This window comes from Cynara cardunculus, assembly GCF_001531365.2.
Source record: "Cynara cardunculus var. scolymus isolate 2C chromosome LG 6, CcrdV1, whole genome shotgun sequence".
Taxonomy (NCBI): domain Eukaryota; kingdom Viridiplantae; phylum Streptophyta; class Magnoliopsida; order Asterales; family Asteraceae; genus Cynara; species Cynara cardunculus.
Window position 1 is genome coordinate 3,738,943 of NC_037533.1, and position 24,644 is coordinate 3,763,586.

Below are 24,644 nucleotides of genomic sequence, written 5' to 3' on the forward strand. Positions count from 1 at the left end.
TATTTAGAAGTGATAATTTAGATGTTATTGAGAAGGGAAAAATAGTTTGACATATCAGGCAAGTTTTGCCTTAAATCTTTCCTATTAAAGGAATGGTATTTTAATTCAAAAAGTTTTGATACTGGGAAAGATCTCTGTCTAGAGATATTTTAAAGAAGTGAGAATTTTTGGGTATACTTCTTTATATATGATATTGAAAACTGCATATTTGTTATATTGCGGTATCTTTCTAAGCCAAGATTATATTATCATATTTTGGTGTTTGGCACCCTGCATTTGCAAACAGGGGATTTACTCACTAGACCTGTATGGTCTAACCCTCATTTTCTGTTTTAAATTATGCAATGCAGGAATAGCTGGGTCCGGGGATATTAAAGGGAAAGGGAAAATGTGATTATTTTCCTAATCTRTTTCCTGCTTTTGAAGATACATGTTGTAATTCATGTAGTAGTACAGGATTAGTTTTGGAATTTTTATATGTRGATTTTGTACATATAGCAATCCGTGTACTAGTGAGACCTTTTGATGTAATCCATGTTTCTATGTAATGAAATATGTGTTTTATGCAAATGTGGAGTATGGGGTGTTACAAGATATCCAATAACTTTTGTATATAGGTACTTATTGTGTCAATTGGCAATTCTTGGGACTTTACAGCCAACCAATCTCTAATATTAGAAAAAAGTTTCATTAGGTCGGATATAAGAAAAGGAAAAAATTTCATTTTTTCGAAAAAAGCAGACTAATGATTGTAGACGGCTCTTCACCTCATAAGTGTGACGAGCGATCTGTACAAGGCCCGGAACTGATTCACCACAGTATGGCTGATCGGTGATTACTAGCAATTTCGGCTTCATGCAGCACTTTTCCATTATCACCCTAAAAAAACCAAACTCTAACTTACGTAAAGTTGTAGGAGTACGATTGACCTCTGGATTTGAAATGAGTGCATTTGTACAATATGTGCAAATCAAAATCGGGCAGATCTTTACCCAGAGTAGAGCATAAACCTAAAATCCGGAGTCTATCGCATTTAGTAAAGATTTATGATACATGTATTGAGTGTACTCAATGTGTCTCACTTCTTTGAGACCTCGAAAAATGGACAATGAGGGTTTGAAACACACATTGATCAATCAAAGAGATATTCGTTTTTAGTTCTTCTTTTTGACACGGGGTGTCCTACTGAGACAGAATTTGTAGCCTATTTTGTTGTAGGGGGTTGGTTCACGGGTACAACCTTTGTAACTTCATGGTATATCCATGGATTGGCCAATTTCTATTTCGAAGGATGCAATTTCTAAACTGCCGTAGTTTCTACTCCTGCTAATAGTTTAGCACATTCTTTGTTATTTCTATGGAGTCCTGAACCACAAGAAGATTTTACTCATTGGTGTCAATTAATTGTACCGAGAGAGAAGGAAACAAGGAGGTCAACCTCTTTCAAATATACAACATGGATTCTAGCAATGTAATGTAGTGGGACGCTCATGTCGATCCAAATGAATCATCCTTTCCATGGATACAAATAAGTCTCTATCGCTCTACTTAAAAATCAAATATGAAACTTCATACACTTAAAGTTAATATTCGGATTCGATGACCAATCTAAACCGAATATTCATTGAGGGAAAGGTATGATTATGATATAAATGGACCGAACAAGAATTGTAGAAAAAGGGTCTTTGAGATCTCTTTCCTTTTTTTTCAATTTTCTACTATAATGTCAACATTGTAACCCCTTTTTCTATTACTCTAAATCGTATGTAGAGAACTAAGAGAAAGAGAGGATGTAACAACCCGTCCCACATCTATTGGTGAGGAGAACTAAGCACTCCTTATAAGGGTGTGGATACCTCAACCTAGTATGACGCGTCTTGCCTTGTGGTATAGCGGGCAAGAAGTAAAACCGTGAGGCATTGTGGTTTAGCGTGCCAAAGCGGACAATATCTATCGCTTCCGTGCTGCGGACTCTGATATGCGATGACGCGTTTTGGGGCTTGCGTTGTGCGGCTGCCAGAAACAAAACCGTGCGGCTACTGCTTTGTGGTTGAGCAGGCAGGTTAGTCAAAGCGGACAATATCATTGCTACGGGGTTCTGGGGGCGTTACAGAGGACATGTCTTTGGACATCTTAAAACACATGATATACTGATCTCATGCTTCTGGCAAACATTATAGGAATTTTTATCAGTGTCTCTGAGTTGGAATATTCTCTTCCAAATGTCCTCAAATCAATAAGAAGACAATTAAATCGTTGATGTACTTCAGACAAAAATTCAGTTTTTCCACAAAGAAGACTTTCATATTGTCTTACTAGATTAATGTTTCTCGATTCTTGTACTTTAGAAGTACCTTCATACTAAACACAAAGAGTATCCCACATGGTTTTCGAGGTTGTAAGTTTCATCAAAGGGTGATAGACCTCGTCAGGAAGAGCCATGGCTATTATAGATCTCGCACGAGTATCTAAAGGCATCTTCTACTTGTCTTTATCATTCCACTGATGATGAAACTTTGGAATCTGCCATTCAGGGATCGCGACAGTCGTAGAGTTGCAAGAACTACTGGAGAGATTGTGAACGGAACATAAGGTCCATTCTCAATATAGTATGAGATCTCAAGATCCACACCTTCCAAGAAGAGAGACATGCGGTTCTTCTAGAGACTGAAGTTGTCTCTAATAAACCGGGGAGGTTTGGCAAGGGAGCCATTGTCGTGAAAGTTTATGCTAATGTTTTTCAAAGCTATTTTAAAAGTAATAAATTATCTAGAAAAAAAAAGATAATAAAATACCAATAAAACAACACAACATGAAAATAAATACTGCTCTGATACCACTTGTTGATCCTAGCCAGATCTACAAAAGTTTATATGTAACAGTTTGTAGAAGGGGGGATGAATATGAACACAACAACTTTCACTTTTAAAAATTATATATTGATAAAAAAGATCAATACAAATTTTACAGATTATTTGCGGATGAGATAGGATGCAAAACCTATCTAAACAATCAAAGATACACATAAAATTACATATAGCAATAAGAAAAGACTTGCTACAAGAAATAAAATAAGAAGTAATGTGCTCTTCACTTGTTAAAATGAGTTTTTCTCTTAGATAGAGAGTAGAGAGATAAGTATCTTATTGGGTAAGATTAGATGAGGAAGATGTAACTAAGAGGAGAGAACTACTCAGCTATTTATACACATTGCATTAAATGCAATTTAGAAGATACAAAGCACATGGCAAGCTTTTAGAGGAAAGTTTGTGCTTTGTTGCAGTATACAGTCCTTTGGCCGTATATGAACAGTCTTCTTGCATAAAGTAGGTAAGCACGTTTGGAGACAGAGGAGTGACTCCGTATTACTTTGAATGGTATAGGTTTGTCCTTTGTGTGTAGAAGAATAAGACAAAAACTAATCTTGTTCAACAAGATTCATTTGATCACTGGATACTGGAATGACACTGAAGGTCTCATCAGTGTTTGTTGAATCTTGTGAAGATTTTACACTTGTGTAGAAGAGCTTTTAATCACTGACAACCGCTTTAGATCACGAACTTGGTGGTCTCTAATCTTCAGCTTCTGCTTTCGACGTCGCTAAAGGATATGTGGTGTAAGTTTTGTCTTCTTGAAGGATACTGATCTCTGAACGAATTACAGACTCAGTGATGATCGATGAAACCGAATACAGAGATAATATACTTTGTAAGGTAAAAGAAATCATCATCAAATCACTGAGAAAGAGAATCAACAGTAAACACAAATGAAAGTTCACCATATGATTGCACATTGTGTGAACTGGTCTGTATAATTTATAGGATACGAGAACAAGACAAAACTTCAATAATATACTATGAATACATTGTGAACACCCGTTTCACTATATTTCTTCTGAAATTGAAGAAATGAGTAATGAAAAAGAACCCTAACCCAAAAAGAACATAAATGTAACCTATAATCAAAATCATGAACCCTAACATAAATTAGTTCAAAAACCCTAACAAAAACCAAGACAAAACCAAATCAACATCAACTGTTTGTACGACAAAGGATTCAACCAATGAAAAACAAAAAAAAAATCCCCTATAGAATGGAGAAGAAAAATTTTGTCGCCTGTGGTGGTGATTTCAACAAAATAGAAGTCGTTTCCAGTGGTGGTGGTTTCGATGGAGAAGCACTCGGTTGTTGCAGTAACCGGAGACAATGACGAAGAAAGGATGGTGTAGTAGTGGTCGAGGAAGTCGTAGCCTGTGGTGGTGGTTTCGACGGAGAAGAACTCGGTTGTAGCAGTAAGCAGAGACATTAACAAAGAGATGATGGTGTAGTGGTGGTCAGAAGAAGTTGTCGCCTGTGGTGGTGTTTTCAACATATCTTTGGTGTGGCGACCCGATCTTTGATGTGGCGACCCGATCTTTGATGTGGTGACCGAAAGGTGGTCGCCGAATCTGTGGTCTGGTGACCAAAAGGTTGTCTCCGGATCCATGATGTAGTAGCCAAAAGAAGTCGCAGGTCTCTTAGAAAAAGGATTATCTCAAATGTATTATTTGTTTCCTTTTATAAAATTACCAAGTCACCCCCTATTATTAATTAAATCATAAAACAATTTAACTACAATGAGTGCCTTATATTAGATCTCCCATATCTCACAATTTGTGAGGTTCTCAAAAAATTAAGCCTCTATATATATTATATCTATTATACAATTATTAAAAAAATTCAAATATAATTTATTAGTTTTAACTTTTCTATGTTAAATTTAATTTGTTAATAGGATGACGAGTATTAGAAGTTGAAGATTGAACGACATTTGAACAATTTAAGGATATTGTGGAACACAAGGAAAAAAAAATAAAAAAAATAATAAATATATTTTATAATAATTATTATATATTTTTATATCACTTTTAATTTATATGTACTGAAACAAAAATAATTAAAAAAAATAATAATAAAAAAAGAATGTAAACAATAACCTGGGTTCTAGTTCAAGTCTTATTAAAATCTCTATCTCATAACGGAGGTTCTTATAAAAACCTCAACAAGAACTTTCATCGTGGATGTCAGATCTTCAAAAGATTTTGAAAAAAGAACTTTTGATTTATTTGGAATAATGTTTTTCGAGGTTGCTCTTTATTTTAGATATCGGTTTGGAAAAATCTGTTCAAATAAAACATCAACTGTAAATCCCTAAATTGTATATTTTTAATTATAACAGATATGTTGTAGATGCTCTTACAAGTTCTATTTCCGCCTTTTAATCTTTCATATAACTTTTCAAAGAATAGTATTTATATTTTCAGCCAATGTCATTTATACTAAATCCAACCACAAAGCCCTAAAAACTGAATACTTTTATTTATGTTTATTTCATAATAATAATAATAATAACTTCATTATTAAAAAAAAAGCGATGGTGAAGGTCAACTGAAACTGGTTGGAGAGAAAAGAGACAGAGAAGGTTTATGTCGGTATAAGTGGAAGGGGCGACGGTGTAAAGGCCAAAAGGGGGGAGGGGAGGTGTGGTGGGTGGAGGTGACGATCATCGGTTATACTTCATTTAAGAACTTTTATGTTCCCAATCAAATGAAATTGTACTATGCACGGGTGATTAATGCAGTTTGGGGCCAGACTGCAATCCGTATCGCATGTATGGTTTGATCAATTTTTCTATATTGTACCATATACATGTCAAACCGCAAAATGTGGTGTTGTGCAGTGAGGTTTATCCAATTTGTACCTAATGAAACTCAATACAATAACTATATAATCATAACTTTAATAAATCCAAAAAGGAAATGCATTCATAATGCATACAATAAAAAGTTCTAGTACATAGGAAATACATAATAAAAAGGGATAACAATATGGATGTTACATTAAAAATATTAAAATACTTGCTATTTAATATAATTTGTTTAATTTAAATATTTAACATATTTTTGATTTAAAAAAAATGGGTAATTTTACTTAGTACTAAAATGGGTAATTTTACTTAGTACTAAAATTAAATATTTGTTCATTTATTTTTGAGAAAGTAAGCATTAGAGCATCTTTAACAGATTCTTTAATATGAAGAAAAATGTGGATTTAAGGCAATTTTTTGCTCAAAATATTATGTTGAAAAATTCACTACAATAAAATCAGGTCTATAGGACGTCAAAAAATTCTACGCATCCTAATAACCAAGTTGTCATGAATTTATAAGAAGTTTTTGGGCATCATAACAAGTTTTTTATAACATTTAAAAAAAATATCGTATTAGCTATTTTGTTGGACACTTTTTATAAAAAAAAGTGTCGTATAAAAAGATGAGTTTATAGGACACTTCTCAAAAGTATCATATAGAATAGCTAATGCGGCACTTTTTTGTATTAAAAGTGTCTGGAGTTTTTCATAAAACACCCAAAAACGCTCTATAAACTTGTTACAACGCATTTAGATAAGACGCTTATAAAACAGTCTATAAAGACACTTAGAAACTCTTCTAAAACAAGACACCTACAAATTGATGGCATCTTATAAACCCAATTTTGGTGTAGTGATTACTCAATTATAACATTACATAATATAATTGAAATAAGTCAGTTATATATTTTATCATATTAAAATAAGTCGTAACAAAGTAAAAGAGCTTTCTAATTATTTTGACTTTATGGGTTTGCATTCCATATCATATTTATAATATTATTACCAATGGTTCGTATTCTTTATGACATGTTAGGGAAACTTACGAAAAATAGCCTACCTGTCAAGCTCCTTTTATTTTATAACCATTTTCAGACCTTAATTTAGTTTTTAGCCAATTCTTACGGTAGAATTTCACTTTCTGTGTAAAGATTCCAATTTTTTTTGTTGTCAAAAACCAATGTACGTAAGGCTTCAACGTAAGGATTGACTACAAAGTAAAATGAGGTATGAAAATGACTAAAAAGTAAAACCCTTTTAGCAGATTGACTATTCCTATAAATTTCCCCACATGTTACTATGATTAGAAGTTTACATGACATGACATGACCTTTGCATCCGAGGACCTGAAAATGAGTTAAAATTTGCTTTTATTGATGCTTTTTTTTTATCAATACAGATATACAAAAACCAACAAATATACTTTGTCATTGATTGACCGTATAAAACAAAAACATATTTACGTAAAACATATATCGATTTGGTTCAAGACGAAGGGTCGTAGAAGAAGGTGATCTCACAAACGTTTGATTTTCAGGAATCTTTCAATTTATGAATCTTATCCACACAAGTAATAGAATAAAAGATTGAGGTCAGCTTGGTTTGTGGAATTGGATTGGATTTGGAAGAATTTGGAATTGAATTCTATTTCAATCCCCATGTTTGGTTTGAAAGATTTCATTGATTTGAAATCATGGGATTTCACTGAAATCCTGTAAACACAGGAGTTTGAAATCTTTTGAAGATGTTTGGTATTTCATATGATTTCGTAGGCTAATATTATCTTAAGAGCAGTGATTACAAAACACATCCTAATCTGATTTTCTTTATGATTTATGCAACAATTTTCTAACAACATATGCAAAGACGGGCCTAGGAATTTTTTTGAGTGATCGTACCATTTGACTATAAGAAATGAAGCTACGAATATTTACAAAAAAAAAAAATCATTATTGGTCTTTTGTTAGTTTCTTACTTTTTGTATCTGAGGTTTATGTTCGAGCTTTTCATCTCAATTTATTTCAGAAACATAATAAGCATGAAGCTAACAGCTAAAAACTAAGAAAATGATTAAGAAGGGATTCAAACCCACATATGGGATGAGAGAAAAGCCGTTCAAACCAACTCTATTGATACAAACTTATGCTATTATTATAGTTTCAAAATACATATGGTGACATCCAACATTATAATACAATGACACATTTCACGACTTTAAAATCTTTTTAAAAAAATGAAAAAGTAAATACGATTTTGGTCATTATATGTAAAATATAAGGCTTTAAGGGACATAATTGAAAAAAAAAATCATTGGAGTTAATTGAAACATGTGAAGTAGTTTTTAAAAACTTGGTTTGGTAAAGAAACTTTTTTAATAAGCTCAAAAAATAAGTTAATTAAGTACAAGGGTGGTGCTTGATTGGTTTGAGTTTGGCTCCAAAGGTCAAAAGTATCTGGAGGTCTCAGGTTTAAATCCAAGGAGAAATAAAAATACTCTTGTGGCCACGGAGGTTCAAAAACGATGACTCTAGGCTATCTGCAAAGCAGATGGTCGTCCTAAGATTAGTCGGCTTACATAACAAGTTGGATATCCAAGTTAATAAATAAAATTAATTATGGTCGATAAACACAAGTTAAAAAGTACAAACACAAAGGTACAACTAGCAATACAAGTCATTGTAACATGAAGATTCCAACCCATTCCATCATTGACAAGTCCAACATCTGAAGCATAAGTTACAAGTTATTAAAGTATCACTTCTGAAAAGAGGAATTTACCAAATTACCCCCATGAAAAAGTTAAAAGTAAAGACTCTGACCATCTTCACGTTTGTGGCAGGCATCCTTAAATTTACACTTTACCCCCCTTCTTCTCCAAGACTGTTATCTTGTGTCAGTCCTCGTGAACTTCCTCAATTACTCTCCAATATTATGTGTGCTCCCTAGTTAATAATGCTTGTATTGTATGCATTAAATGTTGTATGATTTATAACCGAAAATTCTTTAAGGGAATCTTCGATTTCAGTCTGCGTACGACCGAATCTTATAATAATGCGTCGTAAACAGTTTGAAAGATCAAATATTAAAACCTCAATCTTTTGTATAGTAAAATCACTTCTGTAAACACATCTACGACTTTTTTGTAAACACATCTATGACAGATAGATTGACATATCTTGATTAGTACTAAAAGTAAGTGATCCTAGATCATAAAGGGTAAAAAAGGGAGTAGGAAGGGGGGGGGGGGGTAGGGTTTAATAACAATTTCTCACTGTAGTTCAGTACGAAAAACAATTGTTTGTTATCACTAAAAAATAATACTATTTTGGTCTTGTAAAAATTGTAACATTTGGATTGTCTTTGAAAATTGCTACATTTTAGTCTTTATATTAAAATTATTTATTTGTCCCTTACCCATAAAAAAACATATTTGTAGTAAGATCACTAACTGTTCAAGACATTGGTATAAAAATACTCCTACAAAACTTTCTAGGATCCACTTATAAGGGTAAAATTGTCATTTTCACACCTATTTGGATCCACTTATAAGGGTAAAATTGTCATTTTCACACCCATTTGCATGGTTTCTTGGATTCAAATTTTTGTGGGAGAACTAACTTTTTGAAAGCTTCAAACTCAAAAGAGGGCTTGGCCAAGAATCATGTGAAGTGCATCAAATGTCACCCTTATACATTAATTATAAGCACCATACTTCACTTGTTGCATGTGTCTATATATGTATGTATACATACATACATACATATATATATATATATATATAGTGATGTGCATGCTTGCTCCTCCAACCCCTCCAAATCTTAACTGTTTTTCTTCTTGGTTTTGACCAACTTTCAATACCCATATTACCCATTCATCTCAATCTCTAAAAGTTTGTTTTGTAAAACCCTAAAACAAAGCCAAAGACTTTAACATGATGAAGAACATATATTCTCACATACTGCTTCTTGTCACTATTATGTTCTTGGCAGTTAATCTTGGTGACAGTCTCCATCCTCATCATTGTAAGGACAAAATCGTCAATTTACTTTACTTGCAAATTAAGTAGTAATTCTTGAAAATTTGTTATTATATCTTCCATTTACTTTCAGTATTTCTATGTTATTTGAATTAAATTGCATCCCTCACTCACTAATTAGCTTTTGATTTGTATCTTAGTTATTTACCAAGGAAAAGGTGGTCTTGGTGAAGCCCAAAGGCATCCCAAGGTTTGTATTCCACTTAGTTACTTACAACATCAGAATACTGACGTAGTTTTATACCCTTATAATTCTTCTTAAGGAAATTCTGACTTTACCACTAAAGTGTTAATCTGTGATGAAGTTGTATTCGAACATCATATGACGTACATATATTCTGTAGGGAGCAAAGAACGTTGAGCTTGGGATGGATTTATACCCAACGGGATCAAGCATACCAGACTGTTCACATGCATGCGGGCCGTGTTTTCCTTGTAGGAGAGTGATGATAAGCTTCAAGTGTTCAATGACCGAGTCATGTCCAGTTGTCTATAGATGTACCTGTAAAGGCAGATACTACCACGTTCCATCTAACTAACATATCAACTTCGTTTCCTACATGGGAATATCGATCGAACCAAATGGTGTAACCTGACTTGGGAAGTTGTATTAACACAGTTGTTGAATTAGAACATTTTAGGGATTTATATTGGAACTGAGTTTTGTGGATACGATCTTTAAGATTGTAAGTTTTGTCAGTAGGGTTTTGTCATAGTTACTCTTAGGTTATTGTATGTTTTATGACTTCAGTTTAGATGATTGATGTAATAAGTCAGTATTCTTAAATCAATTTTGATTAGCATATTTTTAGTGATATTATTATTTACACTCTTTAGTTATGCTTTTTCAAAAATCAAAAATTGTTTTCAAAATAAAGTTTTTTTGAAGCAACTTTTAAAATGAAAGTCATTTATTCAGTTCAATAGATAATAAAATTACTATAAATACCAACATGTATACATTTTTTAAATTGATTAGAAAACTTTATAAACCATTAATGAAACCATTATATCTTCAAAGCTGATTATTATCGGTAATTTGAAGTCAAAAAACTTACAACCTAACGTTATAACGATTTTTGAAAATTTGCTAGTTTTATTAACGATTAAAATTTAATTAAAAATAAAAATATGTTATTATTTACATAATTTAATAAATAATTTATATCTTGTTAAATAGTTTCCAACCAAAAGGGGGGCGATAATTAAATCTCTTATTCAACCGCAACCGCAACTTTCATTTGTTTTAGGGGTGCTTAATGGAAATATGATAAATATGGGGGTTCATTTTGAAATATTTATGTGGTATGGTGTTGCCAAAAAATTACACAAAAGCCCCACTACTTTTGAACTTTTACCAAAAACACTCATCTAAAACTTCAGATATGATATTCTGGGAGTCGTAAATAAAACCCATTTAAGACATACGACGTCTATTAACTATTGGACACATTTTAGGTGGTTATGATAAGCAGAAAAAGGTAACGTATAAAATCAAACGGATTTACTTCCTCAGATGTTTTGGACCAAACGATCCGATGAACATATATATGGAAAGCATGAAACTCATGAGAAGGTGTACATTGGTTCATACAAAAAGTAGATGGGTTGTATTTTCTGTTTTGTAAGCTTAAGGGTTAATATTTAAAAGTGGAATAACTAGATGGGGTGATATGCAATTTTCATAAATTTCTTGGTTCATCTTTGGTCTATTGTCCCCAATTTTCCATCAAATTGAAACCTGCAAAACTAGGGTTTCACTTTTGGGATTTTAGTAATTAATTATGTGCATTATCTGTAAATCGGCCTAACAATGGCAGGAATTGACGGCCATTAACTTCTGTCCCGTCATCAATAATTTGATCTTTCTCTCTCTTTCCGTTATATCTAGATCTGTACTCAAATCTTGCGTCTCTCAATTATAGAGCTGAATCTGAAGCTGAATCGACTTCATAAGGTACTGTTTAACAAAGTTTCCATAAACATATATGTATGTAAGTAGTTCCATGGACCATGTTCACGTTATTTCTTGCTTCTTTTTTGGTGTTATGAAGTGAGAAGTTGATTGTCCTACCTGAAGGGAGCTTGATCACTCTGAATTAATGTGACTGTAATTAATTGTGGTTAAGGTGCTTGCTTTAGCTATTGCAAAAATGATCTTGCTTGTAGTTTGCATTGGATTAATTTGGCTTGTTCATGAGAAACTGAAAGTCTTGAGGGCATTGCTATAATGATATTGAGTGTTGTAATTTTGTAGTTTTGATCTTATAGTTTGTATAGTTATTCCTAGTAGAAAGGTTACATTGTATATGTAATTGATTTGCTACTTGGTACTGTTCATGCTTCTTAGTTCTTATGTCTAGCTGAAAGCATGACTGATTCCAGGAGGAAAATTTTGATTAGATAGTACTACTTTGAAAACAAGTGATCTTTTTTGTGGCAATCAAAGGCATTGGTCCGAAAAACCTATTGAAAATTGGTCTGATCCAACCATTCTAGCTCCTGGAATATTCTGATCATAAGAGCTTTATCTGCCCATCAATCATGATATCTCCCCTTTTCTATCTCTTTATCGCTGGCATATGTGAGCTTACTAGCATGTGTGGACACACACACACATTTTCACAATTCTTGTTTGGTTAACATCTTGCTAGTCATTTGGTTCATAGGTGTTCATTATGTACGAACTCGTACATAAAAACACAAAAGTCTGTGTACTAGTTCATTTGTCATTATCTCTGAGCTTTCTTGAAACATACGTACTTCTGTTGATTTAGTTCGTGTTTTTGTGTATATGTTTTCTGTACAAGTCTGCGTCATGTTTGTTAGAGTATTTAGGCTGTGCTATGCTTTCTAGATGAAAAACGGCTCTAATCTGTATGATTAATATTCCTGGACAAGTTTTTCTGTTTACTTGTTAAATTCACGAAACAAATTTCGCATTCTAGTGTATCTGTTCATTGCTGTTAGTGCACATATGGTTACTGGGCTTTATGGGTTTCATTATGCGAACAGTGGTGTTGGAGTTTTTTTTTTTTTTTTTTTTTTTTGCAAAATAATGACCTTTTTTGCTATTTTATTTGACCCATTTGTTATATATTACCTAACCTTTTCCTCAATCCTAGTGTTTCGCTAGCCAGTTCCATGGATGCAATTACCAACTTAGATGCTGTGGATGAAATGACATCCGTGCAAGTTAAATCCTTCTTTGACTCGGCACCTCTTCTGAAAGAAGCTAACAGCATAAGCAGCAAATTAAGCCAATTTATCGATCAGAACTCTTCTTTATCAAGCATGTTCACTTCAATTGTATGTATTTTTGTTTAACTTTATCTTCTTTCACCATTTTGTGAAGTTATATTGGCATGTGTTTTTAGGAAGTGGGGGACCGAGAAGAATTGTATGTGTCACATCTGGTGGTACCACTGTTCCTCTAGAGCAACGATGTGTGCGGTACATTGATAACTTCAGCTCTGGACATAGAGGAGCAACATCTACCGAGTATACCACCTTACAACTTATTTAGAATTTTCTCCTTGTTCTAATTCAATATTTAAAGATAACGTGGAACTGTTGATGATATGCAGATACTTTCTGAAATCTGGATATTCAGTCATCTTTCTCAGTAGAAGGTGAATGTGGTGCCTATGTACATATGATTTCTTTCTGTTTGCTTCAGAAATTTTGATGTTTAAGACATAGGGCTACTTTCCAATAAGACAAACATACTATTAGCAATTTTCCGATTTGACAAACAATGATAACAGTTGGCCTTTTCTATAAGCTCTCTTTTTAATATTGACCAACTAAACATTCTGTTATCAAAATTCAACATGGCATGACGGATGCATAGATGGCATGCAAACTTGGCACTTTAACATTCTAGACTAAACTAAAGTTTGTTCCACTAAATATCTGTCATAATGTGATAATTAAGAATATTTTTTTTTCCTTTAGTGTTATTTCTTATTGAATACATATAAAAGGAATTAAAATACAAAGTATGATGTACTAGTAAACATAACACGATTTTGTCCTAACATTTTTTTATAATCCAATGATGTAGTATACTCTTTCTTCAGGGGAACCTGCCAGCCATATTGTAGATCGCTTCCTGATGATCCGCTACTCGAATGTTTTGAGCTTACTGATGATTCATGTATACAAGGTCATACCATACTTTCTGTTATCTTGTATCATCTTGTTGATGCTTTTTTTGGACTTCCAATAGACCGTATGAACCACCTACGATCATAAAGAAAAAACAATTTTTTTTACCTATTATGTAATAAAATCTAGTTCGTCTTACAGTGCACGAGTCACAGTCTGAAGCAGTTAAGAGCGCAATTAGAGGACATCATGCAGTAGGAATCATCTCTCTTTTTTAATGCTACTGTAGCTCGATATATGCATGTTGGTAAATATTTCATTTCATCTCAGGCTGTTTCAGGAGGATTCTTGCTGAAACTACCCTTCACAACCATCTTTGAATATCTTCAGGTTAGCATAATTAATCACTAAACTCAGCCCTTTGAATCCTCAACGATCTGCACGACTCTACATTATGCATCAATGTCATTACTCATTACTTTCACCAATTTCAAGATTAATTATTAAAAATCTGTCAAGAATCAACCCTCTAATCCCTCTCTTATTTATAGCTAAACTCCCACCCCAAAGCATAAAGGAAAATCCCCAAACTGCCCTCAACAACAGAATTGCCAACCAACAGATGATGCCACATTCTCATTCCTTGAGGTCCCCTCCTTTTTTGAGTCCACGTGGACCATTTCTTCTATTATATGTGAAACGTATTGGGGGATATTTAACAAAGTCAACCTAATATATCGATGTGAGTTATCTTGAAGTAGAATGTTTTGAGATATAATCATTATTGCAAACAAGCATTATTCATATGAACATGACAAAAAAACACAAATAGTTCACTAGAATGAGCGACTTTGGACAAATTATGAAAATCTAAATGCAAAAAAGAACATCATAGTTGGCAATATTTATCCAATATTGCTCATTCTTGCAAAGTGCAGTGGTTTATGTTTGCATTTTCACAAAAACTATGTTTTGTTTGCAACAAAAAGGCAAGCATGATAGTTTGATAGTTGTACCATATGAAAATTTGTGCTTTAGAGCATGAATGTTAGTTGTTCGCTACTGAAATTTATACTGTTTAGTGTTCATGTCATGCATTCCATCGTTGAGCATCCAACCCATACATCTTCATCGAATCCATTTTCTTTTGTTTTTACCCTTTTGAAGGCTATATGTTAGTAATTTGTATAGTATGAGCAAATTTTACATGCTTATGAATGCCTTTTACATGTACTTGCACATCAGTGGCAATTGGTGCGAGGAAGTTCACTTTGTAATTTATCACCATGATACTGGAAAAGTAATTTCTCATTACATTAACTAATTTGTGAACAGATTTTACGGTTAATTGCAATGTCGATGAAGATCCTTGGAGCAAGTGGTATGTTTTATCTTGCGGCTGCTGTATCTGACTTCTATGTTCCATGGGAGAGCATGGTACAATTTTCTGTTTTAACTTAATAATATTGTAGAGTAGTTTCTTCTGTGTATTCAAACAGCTTCATTTTATTATATATATATAGGCAGTACATAAAATCCAGTCTGCATCTGGGCCATTAGATATGCGGCTTGCTCAAGTCCCGAAGATGCTCTCGGTTTTACGGAAAGAGTGGGCCCCCACAGCATTCTGTGTATCATTCAAGGTTTGTTTATTCAAAGAACTTATTTAAGAATTTATTTAGATATGGTCTGATTTATGTTATATATAATTTGTTGGTTACAGTTAGAGACAGATAGAGAGATTCTTTTAGAGAAGGCTGATTCAGCTCTTAAAAGGTACAAAATGAATGCTGTAGTCGCAAACGAACTCTCGACTCGTAAAGAGGTAGTGATACTTGTCACCAATAGTGGAAAGGTCTCGGTATATCGTGAAAATGATCATGCAGATGTTGAATCTCCCCTGATCAAGCTGCTTGTAGAGCAACATTCAAGTCACATTGAGGGGATGAATGCATGAATACTGAACGAAAAGTTTATTGGAAGAAATTTTGAAGAAATAATCCATGTTCCCTTATGCAAACTGCTTTTGGGGTTCAAGCTCATATCATTTCATGTCCGTTTTTATCGTTTTGTCGAATCTGCTGTATTCAGAGAAAGAGTCAGAAAGTGAAACTTGATAAAATAACTTGAATACTTTTCTTCTTCATGTTTTATATTTGTCTTCATACTGCTATGGAAGGATCAACATTCAAAATGAATAAATTGGTGTTTTTGTTTCATCAAGTGTACTTTTCATATAATTGCATTGGGTTGGCTTACTATATTTGGGGTTTCCCTTTTGAGATCCATAAATATTTTAATAACTATGAGAATCAAATGTTCTTGATGAATCTCTATGATATTCTTGATGAATCTCTATGATATTCATGGTGAATATCTATGTATATTCATCATGAATATTTGGTTTTTTGGTTCTCAAAACATTTACATTTCCAAACTGCATTTTTTTCTCCCTTTTTTCTGTTTTCGTAGCGTTCTTTACTTTAAAAGCAATTGTAAGGATAGGTAGCAAGTGGTTCTGAAGCCCGAGACCAGGCTCAGTTAGGACCAGTTACATGAAATGATGATCAGACCATGACCGGTTTCTAAAAGCCTGACCAGTTTCAAGGTCAAACCATGATGATCAGAATCAAGAACCAAAATTATCAAAATGAATAATCTTAGAGAAGTTGCAAAAGATGCATAAAGTTTGTATTGTATCTTAAATAAGCCATATGTACATACACGCAACAAGTTGTATTAATCAGTATACATGATATAAACATTTTTGTAGAAAAACAAAATAAGGATGCATGGTATCGGCTACGATGATGCATCATCTTCGTCTGAAGCAAGCTCGAGGCCCTCGGCTGCTAGAAGCTTACTGATAATGAGCTTTTTCTTCTCTTCCTCTGCTTTCTTTCTCATCAAATCCCTTTTTCTCAACACAAGTGTATGCCTCTTCAAAGTATTGTTAAAATTCTCCATGGATGCCTTCTTCTCTTTTGCAAGGATCCTTCTTTCCTCATCAGGGTCGATCTAAAATTCCATCAAAGAGATTCAAGACGATGTCTTTTCGTTGCAAACTAATCATCATTCTTGCTAAAATGTAACAATAACACAATAGTTTGCAACATTAACCAATAGGTCGCCGGTTTGAGTCTCTCCAGGGTCACTGGTGAATTTTCCTGCCTATTATCATCAGGCTCTTATGGGATTAGTCGAGATGTGCACAAGCTCGCCCAGATACCCACAGTTACGGCCACCTCAACTAGGCAGGCCATGTGGATGGGTGTTTTACCATACTTTTCTTCACACTAGAAAAGATCTCATTGTTTTTTCTAATCCAAAATGGCTTTTATCAATAAAGGTAGTAAGCAAGCAGTAGCAACAAACAAATCACTGAATTTTGGTGTAAAACAAAGCTCAACTATGATGCCAGGGTTTCTAAACTGCAAAAGCACTCGACTGACTGCGGAAAGTTTGCTTAAAGATTCTCGAATATGATACCTTAGAACGTGAGAGGCGGCGTACGCGAATATTTAACTCCTGCTGCTGCTGTTCAGCCCAAGCAGCAATAGCCATGTCACCCCGCTGATCAAAAGCCTTACGTTTTTTCATTAGCCACTCCATCCACGCTTGAGAAGCCTGGCAATGTCAATAATTAACAAAGTGCACCACATACCAACATAACTATAATACTGAAACCGGTTTACCTATGTACTTAAATCTTTGAGATGTCGGTACAAAATGAAGGTTTTTAAAGTACATTATCCAAAATAGAAATAAGAACAAAGTTATTCATGCAATTTGCCCTTAGTAGTACCTTCATTGGGTTGACTCGGTTTTCCATATCATACTTCCTTCGTTCTTCACCATCTATCAGCAACTCATAGGCTGCTTGAATCTTAATGAATCGAGCTTCAGCCGTTTCTCCTTCCTCCAGTGACCCTCTGCCATCATAAACTACAAACACAAAATCAGACGGCTGTTCGTTACTGAAACATGCCAACGTTAACCATCATTTAGAAACTATAAGAATCGTAGAGAAGGGCAAACCATCGGGGTGATAATACTTTGCTAAACGTCTATAAGCCAATTTGATTTCATCCTCATTAGCATCCCCCTCCAGCTCTGCATAATTACACATTAAACACATTACTCATCATAAACAAAAGTAAAAACGAGTATTTCCATCACAATTAAACAACCACTAACAAGGTTTCACCATCTTGAGATTGGTTTAAGTTAATTTGAGCACATTGGAGAGAATTGCATATCGATTTACAGGAAATCAATGATGATTCTATTCTCATTTCGAGTCAATAACACTAAAGATCACATTCATCTGGCACTTGTTAGTTGGTAGTAAGAAACCATGTTTTGGACTACAGAAAGCAGCGCAATTGCAATTTGTAGAACAATTTTCTGTAATTTATTCCGTAATCGAATATGGAAATAAACAATTACCAAGAGTATCGTATGGAGATTTCTCATCACTCCAATTAACAGCTCTAACTAGCATTCTCCGCTGATGATTACTGAATCCAGCCCACAACGATTCCGTTTTCAGAACATCTGATGATTCAATTCCTGGAGAGAAAACTGCAGAACGGGAAGAAGACAATCGAGGCTTTGAGGACTTAGGGTTTCGAATCGAATTCGAAACCCTAACAACTGATCGAGGACGACACCTAGCTCGATTGTAACAGCATGTTATCGATGAGTATACCGCAAGATGAGGCCTACAAATTACCCTCAAATTGCTCATTTTTCTTCAAGCTTTCTTTCGATTTCCCAAAACCCTAGTTCCACTTTCAAGAAATCAATTACGAACAAAACATCGAATTTAGAAATCTTGACTTCGGTTTTTTTTTTCTTTTTCAAGCTCGAAGATGCGTAAAAGCAAAAGAAAACCTCAATTTTGGGGATGCAAAAGATTTCTTCTTTCTTATTTCTCAAATTTTATTCTTGAATTTTTTTTATTAACCTAATATCCAACCCTCTATGCGACCCGATTAATTCCAGTACAACCATCTGTTTTGTTTTGCAGGTAGTCCGGAATCATCGCATTTAAACCTCCGTGGCCACAAGGCGATTTTTGTTCCTTCTTGAATTTGAACCTGAGACCTCTGAACACTTTTGACCTTCCAACAACAACCGGTTAAGACCATGAGTGCCATGTGGCACTCCCTCATTGGTCTACAGTCTTTAGAGACAGGTTCTGTATAGGTCCGGTTAGGATTGCTAGTAATCAACTTTTTTACTCAAAAAGTAAACTTAGTACTGGTTCTTAAGAGTTATACATTGTGGGCTAGAGGTTGTGACCAATGATATTAACCGGTTAAGTGGTGTTGTTCTTTGAAAGATACTCGTTATAAATTATGTAACTTCGTTTATTCCATCGTGATATCATATTTCATTCTCCGTCTCGTTACTGCAAACATAATAAACATACATACATACATACATATATATTGTTATAAACTGTATTTACATTTATCGTTTCAAGAATACAACCCGACGGTTGCTTTGAACTAGCTACCAATGCCATGAGGACGAGACGACCAAAGTGAATTTAGTACACGAAGACGTTGGAAGTACTCGCCCAATGCAACCAACCCTCTTGCTGCTTGACGCACCGTCAATATCCGAGACATTTGTTGTAGAGTCCGATATCGCAGATGATCCGCCTGTCAATTTCAAATTCAAAAAATGGTAAAGTTTGAATCTTGAAAGTCGACAGTAACTAGTTTTCAAGCAATATTTACTTGGTTCAAGAAGTTTTCGAGTGCTTCAAGCCCTTCCATTGCCGATTTCATTTGTATGCCGTAACTTCCACCTTCCGTCATGTTGATACCGACGCCTTGAGCCAATGTTTGTTCAAGTTTATCGATACCTTGAGTCAACGCATCTTCAGCTTGTCGACAAGTATGTCTTAACTTGGATAAATTTACGACTTGTGTATCCGTTAAAGGCTCGAACCATGGCATTAGTGTCTACCAAAATCGAAAGGGTATTATTGGAACATCAAGTATTCAATATATATTGCATTTATATAAAGAAACCACAATTCTCTTCTTCTATTCATAACCGTTGGATTAAAATAGATTGATGGTTAAGATGAGTTCTTCTTTTTTTAATTAGTATCAATTCTTTTTTAAAGTATATAATATTTATTTATGGGAAATACGCATCTAACCTCCTACCACGGGGGCAATGACCATTTGGTAAATGAACTCGTTTTTGTTGGATGGTTTTGGTAACGATGTTAGGACTTACATATAGGACCTCTGATGGCCGGAATCCGCCAAGCCATTGGAACAATCTCTCGACCGGGGATCTCCATGTCCCATACAACAAATTAAACGCATCGGATTTCGCAGCATCGGCTTTCATTTGGAAAAGATCATGGTAGTGGTTTACGACACCATCTACGACCACGCGAAGCTCAACATCGTTCACGTCGGTTTGTAAGATGGCCATGAGTTGAGATTCCTTCTTGTGTTGCTCAACAACCCACAAATCATATTTCGTCTCAAATATAGCAATCCCTACAGGAGTCGTCACGAAAGACGATGTCGAGTTGTTGGGTATAATTTCTTCGGACATATACTAATCTTTGTCAAAAAAAACCATGTACCTGAGTCGAAGTTACCAGATAACAGACCGTGGACCGTATTCGATAGATCCACGTACGCACCCTGTAATCGAGAGACAATTGGACCAAAAAATATGAATTTGCGGGAAAAAGGGGTTTTAGCAACGATTTTTGACGTTATGGAAAAATTCTTTAACCTGTTGTCGGGTCCTCTCGATTTCGTGCTCCAATTTTGCCAATTTTAGACGCCCCGACTCCAATTCTTGAACATAGGCCTACAATGTATAGCGACACAATAAGACCAAACACACCCCTAGGAACACGTACGGTCCTCGTTGCATACCTTTTTCTTCAAACGACTTTTTCGTGCAGCTTCACGGTTTTGCGCTAGTCGTCGTTGCAACTGCAATACGTTAACGTTTTAAAAGATCAACTCATACCCATATATGTCTATATTACACATAATCAAATCAAATAAGTAACCTTTTCTGAAATGTCGTTTTTCAAGTCTTGTGAAGATTCTAAGGATTCCTGATAATTGTGATGGTCAGATTGCATGATCCAGACCATGAAAAATGTATATAAAAAATAAGAAACCATTGTTACGTTGTTGGTAAGCCTTGGTTCGAGCTGAGAGGCCAGGAGATGGCTCGTGTTCTGGCTAACTTGACCTCCCAATGTGTCCTGCTGCATGCTAACATAGTGAAATGGATCGTAGGTTCCCATAGTTCTCGATGTCGAAAATTGGGTCGATGTTGACACCATTTTCACATATTAAAACCCTAAACACAGATAAAAACGTCATCATAGGTGGTCGTCCTGGGATTAGTCGGCTCGCATTTGGATATCCAGGTTAATAAAAAAAAACATATTAATTCCATAAATACACAGTAATTGATATAAATGGACATTTTGATACCAGAAATGATGGTTAAGGACAATTACTTGTATGAGGGACATTCCAATCTTTTTGGAGGTCCTGTTACATCAAGAACTTTTAATTACATTGCATAAATGAGATGACAGATAATACATGCTAGGAATAAAAACGGGCTAAACTTAAACCTTAAACGATTAACAATCTGAATATAAACCTAAACTATTAATGATTTGACCCTAAAACCAAATAATTAATGGTTTGAACCTAAATAATTTCTACTATAGTTTTACACAGGTCGATAAAAATACTCTAAATACATGTAAATTTGGGCCTCCAAAATTCAAAATATCACATTTAACATGTTAAAGGACGGCTCTAACTTGTATCATTAATTAACTCATAGGTACTAACAAATTTTTGATAATTTAATTATACATATATATATATATATAGAGAGAGAGAGAGAGAGAGAGAGAGAGAGAGAGAGAGAGACCTGTGGATGCATGAAGTAGTAGGAAATGGGAACAATCTTGAAGAACACAAAAATGAAATTTAAATGGGGTTTTTATAAATAAGAAATTATGCATGAAAAGTAAATGGGTTTGAGGAAAAAGGCATCAAATCATCTTAAATTATTATTTTTATTAAATAACACCTACTCCTTTTTTATTTTATATTGTTTTTAAAAAAATAATAATATTTTTGTCCTCAAAATAGATATTTTTTTAATTTAATTATTAATATAAAATGATTTCATTTTGTAGCTTTTAATTTCTTACTAAAAAATCATCTTTAAGTTTTATATAAAAATAAAATGTTATATTCTGGAAGGGCCTAAAAAGCAAAACAATTGATTAACTTTTGGGAGATTTGTTTCTATGCTCAATATTTTATATAACAAAAATATGCTTAATCTTGATATTTTTTTTCAAAAATATGTTTACTTTTTTTATTACTAAAACACATACTTGAAGGGTGTCTTTGGTGTTAAGACTGGACAGAACAGGACATGATAGAACAACTGTTCAATGTTTGGTAAAATAGAACTAGACATAATAGAACAAGTAAAATGACCAATTTACCTTTGATGAGTTGTTTATATTAATTAATTTATGTCATTTATTAAATTATAATAGAATAACTATTTTTTATAACAAAATATATCATTTGAAGTTTTCATCAAAACAATCAAAATGACACCAAATAAAAAGTTTATGTAGTTTTCTATTTTTATTTTTATCTATTTTCTACATTATTTTTTATTATTAATATATAATAAATTACATAAATTAATAAAAATATAGAAATCATATAAAAATAATATTTTGAGGATAGTAAAATGAAAATTTAAGAAACATAAAATACAATAAATAAAATTTAAAGAATGAATAAAATGTAAAAAAAGACCTATTTGATATTTTATAAGAGAATTAAGTTTTATTTTGAGATTATATTGGTAAAATATAAGTCTGTTTCACTTTGTTCCATGGGTAGGGGTGGAGCAAGCCTGTTCCACTTTGTTTCACTCTGTTCCACATAAAATTCATGTCAAACATGGGACAGGGATCCTTGTCCTGTTCTATCATGTCTCTGTCCAGTGTACTAAACACACCCGAAGTGTTTCATGTACCATTCTTGTCAAACTTAAACACTAATGGTCAAGTCCTTAGGCCCATTTTGACATTTCACTAGCACAATTCTTCAACTCCTCTTATTCAAACGTCGTTCAAGCATAAGGTATTAGAGCAACCTCAACAGCTTTATCATGACCATCTTTGCTGGAGAGACAGCGAAACGAGGGATGTTTTGCATCTGTATATTGGATAAATTATCATAAAAATGATTTGTGTAATGGCTAAATAACACTTGCAAGAGAATCAAGTTTTTGCAATATTTGGAACTGATCGATCACTTGTGAGTTTATAGTACCAGCAGTTGTAAGTTTTTATACGAATTTGGACAAACTAACAAATTATTTTTCTCCTTTTTATACTACACTTTTTGAAGGAAAAGAAATAGTTCTATAATAATATAAACTATAAAAACCGAAGAAACTGATACTGATCATTTGATATAATTCTCGTTTACTTGACATAAAATTAGAGAAAACTATAAAATCTGAACAGTATAAAATTAGAGATGTAATGTGTAAAAATACAATTGACCGATTATCACTATAAAGTTACGATAAACATTGAAAAACGGTACTGTTTTAAAACTTGAACACGAAAAATCGAATAAAGTTAGTTTGCAATAATCAAATAAATAACAACACTAACTTTTTTGAAAAGTTTAACTGAATTTATCTATGCTTTCTGTTTGCTTGGTCTTTAAGATTCCAAACATATTTCAAAAATGATTTTTTTTTTTTTGCACATCAGGAGCTCCAGATTACCATAAATGATTGAATGAGGAGTGTGTGTAAGTTTCATTTACCGTGTTATATATAATATATAGATAAGTTAAGATCATGTGAGAATGTGAATGATAGTATAAGAATGTGAGTTAACATAAGAAACATAAAAAGAGATCTGAACCCTTGAATCACCTTTAATCTCAAACTCACTCATGAATCGCACTTGATATGAAAATTGATCGGATACATCTTATCCTAATGTATATCCGATGGTGGAGATCCCCTCTTAGTCTTCTCACTGTAATAATGGTCTTTCTCGTAAATTCTCATATAATCCTCTATTACTTCCAATAGTGAGATCCTCTCTTAATATTTTATATATCTATTTTTTATTTATAGCCAAAAAGGTAACCTAATATTAGTTGATTCAGACACGTCTAAACAAAACTATGCATCAAAACGTTGCTCCAATCGAAACATAACATTTGGTCCAATCAAACCATGATGTTGGAAAGTGAACCTTTTTCTATTAAAACAATTATTAACGTGATTTCATATCTCAAGTTTACGTAAAAACTAACTTTAATATCAACACTAATGAGGTGTATCAAGATGCACCAGATCAATTTCATTCTAAAGTACAATTAATGAATAAATATGAGATTAAAAGTGATTAAGTATTCAGATAACTTAATAATATAAAAAGTAGCTTATCCATTTAGCTTTATGTAGGAAAACAAATTTTTCTTCAAACCTAGTTCTCACAATTAAAAAAGAAAAGGCATCTTCCATCTACGGAAAAGATCTCCTCAGATAAAAATCTTACAGACAAATTAATCTACACATACAACTTTATCGATACATGAATTCCGTTCCTTTCTTTGTTATATGGTTTTTCATATTTTAATTAAAAAAGTAGATTCAGAGCAATTGTGTTTGTCCTAAGGACTTTTTCTTTAAAAAAGATGTAGCTTTTGAAGTCTTGCTCTTTCCC

The 24,644-nt window shown here is 33.5% G+C and overlaps 4 protein-coding genes across 7 annotated transcripts; 2 read left to right on the plus strand and 2 right to left on the minus strand.

Annotated features, from left to right (window-relative positions):
• The first annotated feature begins 9,492 nt into the window (after positions 1-9,492).
• LOC112514951 (protein EPIDERMAL PATTERNING FACTOR 2-like) lies at positions 9,493-10,282 on the plus strand. The gene is made up of 3 exons (XM_025121600.1): positions 9,493-9,710; positions 9,865-9,914; positions 10,069-10,282. Exons 1-3 carry the CDS (start codon positions 9,620-9,622, stop codon positions 10,261-10,263), a joined length of 336 nt encoding a protein of 111 aa, XP_024977368.1. The 5' UTR covers positions 9,493-9,619; the 3' UTR covers positions 10,264-10,282.
• A 1,195-nt stretch (positions 10,283-11,477) lies between these two features.
• On the plus strand, positions 11,478-16,053 carry LOC112514381 (phosphopantothenate--cysteine ligase 2-like). 2 transcript variants are annotated; one of them, XM_025120822.1, is made up of 10 exons: positions 11,478-11,681; positions 12,850-13,016; positions 13,102-13,225; positions 13,312-13,356; positions 13,807-13,892; positions 14,036-14,088; positions 14,165-14,224; positions 15,170-15,271; positions 15,358-15,477; positions 15,558-16,053. In XM_025120822.1, exons 2-10 carry the CDS (start codon positions 12,869-12,871, stop codon positions 15,789-15,791), a joined length of 972 nt encoding a protein of 323 aa, XP_024976590.1. In that variant the 5' UTR covers positions 11,478-11,681; positions 12,850-12,868; the 3' UTR covers positions 15,792-16,053. The 2 variants fall into 2 exon arrangements, with proteins under 2 accessions (XP_024976590.1, XP_024976591.1); XM_025120823.1 differs by having other exon boundaries at positions 11,479-11,681; positions 12,861-13,016.
• Positions 16,054-16,501: 448 nt separating this feature from the next.
• Positions 16,502-18,739, minus strand: LOC112514451 (uncharacterized J domain-containing protein C4H3.01). The gene is made up of 5 exons (XM_025120932.1): positions 18,284-18,739; positions 17,873-17,947; positions 17,640-17,779; positions 17,324-17,461; positions 16,502-16,852 (listed from the first exon to the last, which is right to left on the minus strand). Exons 1-5 carry the CDS (start codon positions 18,582-18,584, stop codon positions 16,637-16,639), a joined length of 870 nt encoding a protein of 289 aa, XP_024976700.1. The 5' UTR covers positions 18,585-18,739; the 3' UTR covers positions 16,502-16,636.
• A 538-nt stretch (positions 18,740-19,277) lies between these two features.
• LOC112514607 (transcription factor TGA3) lies at positions 19,278-21,830 on the minus strand. Of its 3 annotated transcripts, XM_025121174.1 has the most exons (10): positions 21,788-21,820; positions 21,334-21,393; positions 21,021-21,196; positions 20,898-20,945; positions 20,758-20,817; positions 20,612-20,689; positions 20,457-20,517; positions 20,096-20,367; positions 19,585-19,812; positions 19,278-19,506 (listed from the first exon to the last, which is right to left on the minus strand). In XM_025121174.1, the coding sequence occupies exons 3-10, from the start codon at positions 21,177-21,179 to the stop codon at positions 19,351-19,353; spliced, it is 1,062 nt and encodes a 353-aa protein (XP_024976942.1). In that variant the 5' UTR covers positions 21,180-21,196; positions 21,334-21,393; positions 21,788-21,820; the 3' UTR covers positions 19,278-19,350. The 3 variants fall into 3 exon arrangements, with proteins under 3 accessions (XP_024976942.1, XP_024976943.1, XP_024976941.1); XM_025121175.1 differs by lacking the exon at positions 21,334-21,393 and having other exon boundaries at positions 21,788-21,830; XM_025121173.1 differs by lacking the exon at positions 21,788-21,820 and having other exon boundaries at positions 21,360-21,392.
• Positions 21,831-24,644: the final 2,814 nt, after the last annotated feature.

Coding starts and splice junctions, on each gene's coding strand:
- LOC112514951 (XM_025121600.1), top strand. CDS start 9,620: ATGATGAAGAACATATATTCTCACATACTGCTTCTTGTCACTATTATG. Junction 9,711..9,864: donor CAGTCTCCATCCTCATCATT/GTAAGGACAAAA, acceptor TTTGTATCTTAG/TTATTTACCAAGGAAAAGGT. Junction 9,915..10,068: donor AAGCCCAAAGGCATCCCAAG/GTTTGTATTCCA, acceptor TATATTCTGTAG/GGAGCAAAGAACGTTGAGCT.
- LOC112514607 (XM_025121175.1), bottom strand. CDS start 21,179: ATGGTGTCAACATCGACCCAATTTTCGACATCGAGAACTATGGGAACC. Junction 20,946..21,020: donor AACCAAGGCTTACCAACAAC/GTAACAATGGTT, acceptor CACAATTATCAG/GAATCCTTAGAATCTTCACA. Junction 20,518..20,611: donor TCGAGAGGACCCGACAACAG/GTTAAAGAATTT, acceptor TCTCGATTACAG/GGTGCGTACGTGGATCTATC.
- LOC112514381 (XM_025120822.1), top strand. CDS start 12,869: ATGGATGCAATTACCAACTTAGATGCTGTGGATGAAATGACATCCGTG. Junction 13,226..13,311: donor AGAGGAGCAACATCTACCGA/GTATACCACCTT, acceptor GATGATATGCAG/ATACTTTCTGAAATCTGGAT. Junction 15,272..15,357: donor ATGTTCCATGGGAGAGCATG/GTACAATTTTCT, acceptor ATATATATATAG/GCAGTACATAAAATCCAGTC.
- LOC112514451 (XM_025120932.1), bottom strand. CDS start 18,584: ATGAGCAATTTGAGGGTAATTTGTAGGCCTCATCTTGCGGTATACTCA. Junction 17,948..18,283: donor ATCTCCATACGATACTCTTG/GTAATTGTTTAT, acceptor GTAATTATGCAG/AGCTGGAGGGGGATGCTAAT. Junction 17,780..17,872: donor AAAGTATTATCACCCCGATG/GTTTGCCCTTCT, acceptor TTGTGTTTGTAG/TTTATGATGGCAGAGGGTCA.